This window comes from Coregonus lavaretus (genome assembly GCF_964263955.1).
Source record: "Coregonus lavaretus genome assembly, contig: HAP1_SCAFFOLD_927, whole genome shotgun sequence".
Taxonomy (NCBI): Eukaryota; Metazoa; Chordata; class Actinopteri; order Salmoniformes; family Salmonidae; genus Coregonus; species Coregonus lavaretus.
In genome coordinates this window covers 127,322-134,585 of record NW_028162702.1, presented here as the reverse complement: position 1 = coordinate 134,585, position 7,264 = coordinate 127,322, and the positions used below count along the sequence as shown (strand labels likewise).

At 46.7% G+C, this 7,264-nt stretch overlaps 1 protein-coding gene across 1 annotated transcript in view; it reads left to right on the top strand.

Moving 5' to 3' along the window:
• Positions 1 to 1,661: 1,661 nt before the first annotated feature.
• Positions 1,662 to 7,264, top strand: part of LOC311119008 (SH3 domain-containing protein 19-like) — a gene marked incomplete at its 3' end in the record, with an annotated part of 33,076 nt that continues 27,473 nt past the window's right edge. Inside the window, exons 1-2 of the mRNA XM_084193757.1 lie at positions 1,662 to 1,741; positions 5,257 to 5,506. Coding sequence (XP_084049883.1) covers positions 5,276 to 5,506 — 231 coding nt within the window. The 5' untranslated portion in view covers positions 1,662 to 1,741; positions 5,257 to 5,275. The remainder of the gene's footprint in view (positions 1,742 to 5,256; positions 5,507 to 7,264) is intronic.

Genomic DNA, 7,264 nt, shown 5'->3' with positions numbered 1-7,264 from the left:
TACCCCTGACCCCAGCCGTAGCTCCATCCCCAGTACCCCTGACCCCAGCCGTAGCTCCATCCCCAGTACCCCTGACCCCAGCCGTAGCTCCATCCCCAGTACCCCTGACCCCAGCCGTAGCTCCATCCCCAGTACCCCTGACCCCAGCCGTAGCTCCATCCCCAGTACCCCTGACCCCAGCCGTAGCTCCATCCCCAGTACCCCTGACCCCAGCCGTAGCTCCATCCCCAGTACCCCTGACCCCAGCCGTAGCTCCATCCCCAGTACCCCTAGCCCCAGCCGTAGCTCCATCCCCAGTACCCCTGACCCCAGCCGTAGCTCCATCCCTAGTACCCCTGACCCCAGCCGTAGCTCCATCCCCAGTACCCCTGACCCCAGCCGTAGCTCCATCCCTAGTACCCCTGACCCCAGCCGTAGCTCCATCCCTAGTACCCCTGACCCCAGCCGTAGCTCCATCCCCAGTACCCCTGACCCCAGCCGTAGCTCCATCCCTAGTACCCCTGACCCCAGCCGTAGCTCCATCCCCAGTACCCCTGACCCCAGCCGTAGCTCCATCCCTAGTACCCCTAACCCCAGCCGTAGCTCCATCCCCAGTACCCCTGACCCCAGCCGTAGCTCCATCCCCAGTACCCCTGACCCCAGCCGTAGCTCCATCCCTAGTACCCCTGACCCCAGCCGTAGCTCCATCCCTAGTACCCCTGACCCCAGCCGTAGCTCCATCCCTAGTACCCCTGACCCCAGCCGTAGCTCCATCCCCAGTACCCCTGACCCCAGCCGTAGCTCCATCCCCAGTACCCCTGACCCCAGCCGTAGCTCCATCCCTAGTACCCCTAACCCCAGCCGTAGCTCCATCCCTAGTACCCCTAACCCCAGCCGTAGCTCCATCCCTAGTACCCCTGACCCCAGCCGTAGCTCCATCCCTAGTACCCCTAACCCCAGCCGTAGCTCCATCCCCAGTACCCCTGACCCCAGCCGTAGCTCCATCCCTAGTACCCCTAACCCCAGCCGTAGCTCCATCCCTAGTACCCCTAACCCCAGCCGTAGCTCCATCCCCAGTACCCCTGACCCCAGCCGTAGCTCCATCCCTAGTACCCCTAACCCCAGCCGTAGCTCCATCCCCAGTACCCCTGACCCCAGCCGTAGCTCCATCCCCAGTACCCCTAGCCCCAGCCGTAGCTCCATCCCCAGTACCCCTGACCCCAGCCGTAGCTCCATCCCTAGTACCCCTGACCCCAGCCGTAGCTCCATCCCCAGTACCCCTGACCCCAGCCGTAGCTCCATCCCCAGTACCCCTAGCCCCAGCCGTAGCTCCATCCCTAGTACCCCTGACCCCAGCCGTAGCTCCATCCCCAGTACCCCTGACCCCAGCCGTAGCTCCATCCCCAGTACCCCTGACCCCAGCCGTAGCTCCATCCCTAGTACCCCTGACCCCAGCCGTAGCTCCATCCCCAGTACCCCTGACCCCAGCCGTAGCTCCATCCCCAGTACCCCTGACCCCAGCCGTAGCTCCATCCCCAGTACCCCTAGCCCCAGCCGTAGCTCCATCCCCAGTACCCCTGACCCCAGCCGTAGCTCCATCCCCAGTACCCCTGACCCCAGCCGTAGCTCCATCCCCAGTACCCCTGACCCCAGCCGTAGCTCCATCCCCAGTGGGTCCTAGACCCCCAGTCTTACCCTCAGCTCCAGCCCAAAAGAAAACCCCACTGGTCTCCTCAGAGTGTGAGCCTCCTCTTCCTCCTCGGTAAGTGTGTATGTGTGTGTGTGTGTGTGTGTGTGTGTGTCCTGGACTCCTGATAGACTTAGCTTGTAACTGCTCTCCGGTAGAAACATACAATACTAATAAAATAGTTTATACCACAGCATTGTTGAATACTCCTTTCTGATTGGTTAGAAGGGCATTCTAGAATGGACATTAAAACCAAATATTGGGACAGTTGGAAAAGATATCGGGACACCTTGCAATCATGACGCAATATAGATGTTTTATTGTTACATACACCGGATAGGTGCAGTGAAATGTGTTGTTTTACAGGGTCAGCCATAGTAGTACGGAGCAAATTAGGGTTAAGTGCCTTGCTCAAGGGCACATCGACAGATTTTCCACCTTGTCGGCTTGGGTATTTCAACCAGCGACCTTTCAGTTACGGGCCCATCGCTCTAACTGCTAGGTACCTGCCACCCTATAATATGCGCCTACACATGCAGACCCTACTTGCTACAAAGTTACAGAAAGCTAAACCAACAACCACACAAACCGAAATTTGACACATTGTAAACGCAGGTCCAACGAAGGAAAACGTAGCTAGCTAGCATTGATTTGTTTTCTGGAGTATCTGATGACCTAATGTGGTGAGTTAAGAACAGGAATTTCTCCGGTCCCTAAGTGGTGCCATGCTGTCAAATCCTCCCACATGACATGTCTAGTTTGACCAGCTGGTTTCAGCAACTGATGTTTTTGAATTCGGTTGTCATACAAACGATTTAGCTAGCTTCTAGCCTAGTGTTTGATATTTACATTTACATTTTAGTCATTTAGCAGACGCTCTTATCCAAAGTGACTTACAGTTAGTGCATACATTTATTTTATTTTTTATTATTAATTTTTATTTTATACTGGCCCCCCGTGGGAATCGAACCCACAACCCTGGCGTTGCAAACGCCATGCTCTACCAACTGAGCTACAACTGAGCGGTGTCCTCGTAAAGAACGGTGTTGAGCGTCCTGACGAGCAGGCACTATGCCAGGCTACATCGGGCATCATCAGCTCATTGTTATGGATGTGGCCAAATGAATGTCAATAGAAAACAGCTTAAACAAATGCAAATGCAGCTACTTTGCTGTTATTCTGGCTGCAGAGGTCGTGACTGTGTTAGCCGTAGCTAGTTGGCTAGCAAGGGATAAGAACACATAGAACAACTGGGTGGTGTCCTTAAATATAGAACTAATAGAATGAACAACTGGGTGGTGTCCTTAAATATAGAACTAATAGAATGAACAACTGGGTGGTGTCCTTAAATATAGAACTAATAGAATGAACAACTGGATGGTGTCCTTAAATATAGAACTAATAGAATGAACAACTGGGTGGTGTCCTTAAATATAGAACTAATAGAATGAACAACTGGGTGGTGTCCTTAAATATAGAACTAATAGAATGAACAACTGGGTGGTGTCCTTAAATATAGAACTAATAGAATGAACAACTGGGTGGTGTCCTTAAATATAGAACTAATAGAATGAACAACTGGGCCCTTAAATATAGAACTAATAGAATGAACAACTGGGTGGTGTCCTTAAATATAGAACTAATAGAATGAACAACTGGGTGGTGTCCTTAAATATAGAACTAAAAGAATGAACAACTGGGTGGTGTCCTTAAATATAGAACTAATAGAATGAACAACTGGGTGGTGTCCTTAAATATAGAACTAATAGAATGAACAACTGGGTGGTGTCCTTAAATATAGAACTAATAGAATGAACAACTGGGTGGTGTCCTTAAATATAGAACTAATAGAATGAACAACTGGGCCCTTAAATATAGAACTAATAGAATGAACAACTGGGTGGTGTCCTTAAATATAGAACTAAAAGAATGAACAACTGGGTGGTGTCCTTAAATATAGAACTAATAGAATGAACAACTGGATGGTGTCCTTAAATTTAAAACTAATAGAATGAACAACTGGGTGGTGTCCTTAAATATAGAACTAATAGAATGAACAACTGGGTGGTGTCCTTAAATATAGAACTAATAGAATGAACAACTGGGTGGTGTCCTTAAATATAGAACTAAAAGAATGAACAACTGGGTGGTGTCCTTAAATATAGAACTAATAGAATGAACAACTGGGTGGTGTCCTTAAATATAGAACTAATAGAATGAACAACTGGGTGGTGTCCTTAAATATAGAACTAAAAGAATGAACAACTGGGTGGTGTCCTTAAATATAGAACTAATAGAATGAACAACTGGGTGGTGTCCTTAAATATAGAACTAATAGAATGAACAACTGGGTGGTGTCCTTAAATATAGAACTAATAGAATGAACAACTGGGTGGTGTCCTTAAATATAGAACTAATAGAATGAACAACTGGGTGGTGTCCTTAAATATAGAACTAATAGAATGAACAACTGGGTGGTGTCCTTAAATATAGAACTAATAGAATGAACAACTGGGTGGTGTCCTTAAATATAGAACTAATACAATGAACAACTGGGTGGTGTCCTTAAATATAGAACTAATAGAATGAACAACTGGGTGGTGTCCTTAAATATAGAACTAATAGAATGAACAACTGGGTCCTTAAATATAGAACTAATAGAATGAACAACTGGGTGGTGTCCTTAAATATAGAACTAAAAGAATGAACAACTGGGTGGTGTCCTTAAATATAGAACTAAAAGAATGAACAACTGGGTGGTGTCCTTAAATATAGAACTAATAGAATGAACAACTGGGTGGTGTACTTAAATATAGAACTAATGGCATGAACAACTGGGTGGTGTCCTTAAATATAGAACTAATAGAATGAACAACTGGGTGGTGTCCTTAAATATAGAACTAATAGAATGAACAACTGGGTCCTTAAATATAGAACTAATAGAATGAACAACTGGGTCCTTAAATATAGAACTAATAGAATGAACAACTGGGTGGTGTCCTTAAATATAGAACTAAAAGAATGAACAACTGGGTGGTGTCCTTAAATATAGAACTAATAGAATGAACAACTGGGTGGTGTCCTTAAATATAGAACTAATAGAATGAACAATTGGGTGGTGTCCTTAAATATAGAACTAATAGAATGAACAACTGGGTGGTGTCCTTAAATATAGAACTAATAGAATGAACAACTGGGTGGTGTCCTTAAATATAGAACTAATAAATATAAATAATATAACTAATTGAATGAACGATTAGCATCCAAAAGATGAGAAAGTATGAATTCTCTTCTAAAATGAAAAAATATCAACGGCACATTTTTATTTCTACCGGTAAATGTGTGTTTTAGTATTGTTTTATTTGGTAACTGTGGTATCAGGATAAACGCCGCCGTTCTGTACATGAACTCCTCTGTAGTCCGCTGCATCGTCCATTATTTCCAAGGTAATGTACAGAACGGCGGCGTTTATCCCTAACATAATAGCTATGAACATCTCTATTTATATATATTCCAGACCCCACACACACTCTTACCCTCTCTCTCTCTCCCTCCTCTCCTCTCCTGCACACTCTCTCTGTGTGTGTCAGACCCCAGGGACTGTTTAAGATGCTCCCTCTCCGACCCCCTCCCATAAAGACTGTTATTGGTCGACACCCACCTCTCCAGGCTGTCTCCACCTCCTCTACCACATCATCCAATCAGCCACCCCCTCCCCAGGCTGTAGCCACCCCCTCTACCACATCAGCCAATCAGCCGCAGGGTCAGAGGGCACCAAAGAAAGGCCCCCCTCTACCCCTCCGACCCAAGCCTGGACACCCCCTGTACAAGAGTTACATGGTAAACACAAACATCTACTTTGGCTATACACTGGCTTTACTATATACAGTGCATTCGGAAAGTATTCAGACCCCTTGACTTTTTCCACATTTTGTTACGTTGCAGCCTTATTCTAACATGGATGAAATGGTTTTTTTCCCTCGTCAGTCTACACACAATACCCCAAAAATGACAAAGCAAAAACAGGTTTTTAGAAATTCTAGCAAATTTTTTACAAATAAAAAACGGAAATATCACATTTACATAAGTATTCAGACCCTTTACTCAGTACTTTGTTAAAGCATCTTTATCAGCGATTAGAGCCCCGAGTCTTCTTGGGTATGACGCTACAAGCTTGGCACACCTGAATTTGGGGAGTTTCTCCCATTCTTCTCTGCAGATCCTCTCAAGCTCTGTCAGGTTGGATGGGGAGCGTCGCTGCACAGCTATTTTCAGGTCTCTCCAGAGATGTTAGATTGGGTTCAAGTCCATGCTCTGGCTGGGCCACTCAAGGACATTCAGAGACTTGTCCCGCAGCCACTCCTATGTTGTCTTGGCTGTGTGCTTAGGGTCGTTGTCCTGTTGGAAGGTGAACCTTCTCCCCAGGTCCTGAGCGCTCTGGAGCAGGTTTTCATCAAGGATCTCTCTAAACTTTGCTCCGTTCATCTTTCCCTCGAGCCTGACTAGTCTCCCAGTCCCTGCCGCTGAAAAACATCCCCACAGTGTGATGCTGCCACCACCGTGCTTCACCGTAGGGATGGTGCCAGGTTTCCTCCAGACGTGACGCTTGGCAATCAGGCCAAAGAGTTCAATCTTGGTTTCATCAGACCAGAGAATCTTGTTTCTCATGGTCTGAGACTCCTTTAGGTGCCTTTTGGCAAACTCCAAGCGGGCTGTCATGTGCATTTTACTGAGGAGTGGCTTCCGTCTGGCCACTCTACCATAAAGGCCTGATTGGTGGAGTGCTGCAGAGATGGTTGTCCTTCTGGAAAGTTCTCCCATCTCCACAGAGGAACTCTGGAGCTCTGTCAGAGTGACCATCAGGTTCTTGGTCACCTCCCTGACCAAGGCCCTTCTCTCCCGATTGCTCAGTTTGGCCGGGCGGCCAGCTCTAGGAAGAGTCTTGGTGGTTCCAAACTTCTTCCATTTAAGAATGATGGAGGCCACTGTGTTCTTGGGGACCTTCAATGCTGCAGACATTTTTTTGTACCCTTCCCCAGATCTGTGCCTCGACACAATACTGTCTCGGAGCTCTACAGACAATTCCTTCGACCTTATGGCTTGGTTTTTCTGTCAACTGTGGGACCTTATAAAGAAAGGTGTGTGCCTTTCCAAATAATGTCAAATCAATGGTATTTACCACAGGTGGACTCCAAGTTGTAGAAACATCTCAAGGATGATCAATGGAAACAGGGTGCACCTGGGCTCAATTTGAGTCTCATAGCAAAGGGTCTGAATACTTATCTAAATAAGGTGTTTCTGTTTTTTATTTTTAAAACATTAGCAAAAATGTCTAAAAACCTGTTTCGCTTTGTCATTATGGGGTATTGATAAGGATTTTTATTTATTTAATCCATTTTCAAAGTACAAAGTACAGAGAGATCCTTGATGAAAACCTGCTCCAGAGCACTCAGGACCTCAGACTGGGGTGAAGGTTCACCTTCCAACAGGACAACAACCCTAAGCACACAGCCAAGACAACGCAGGAGTGGCTTCGGGACAAGTCTCTGAATGTCCTTGAGTGGCCCAGCCAGAGCCCGGACTTGACCCAGATCGAAC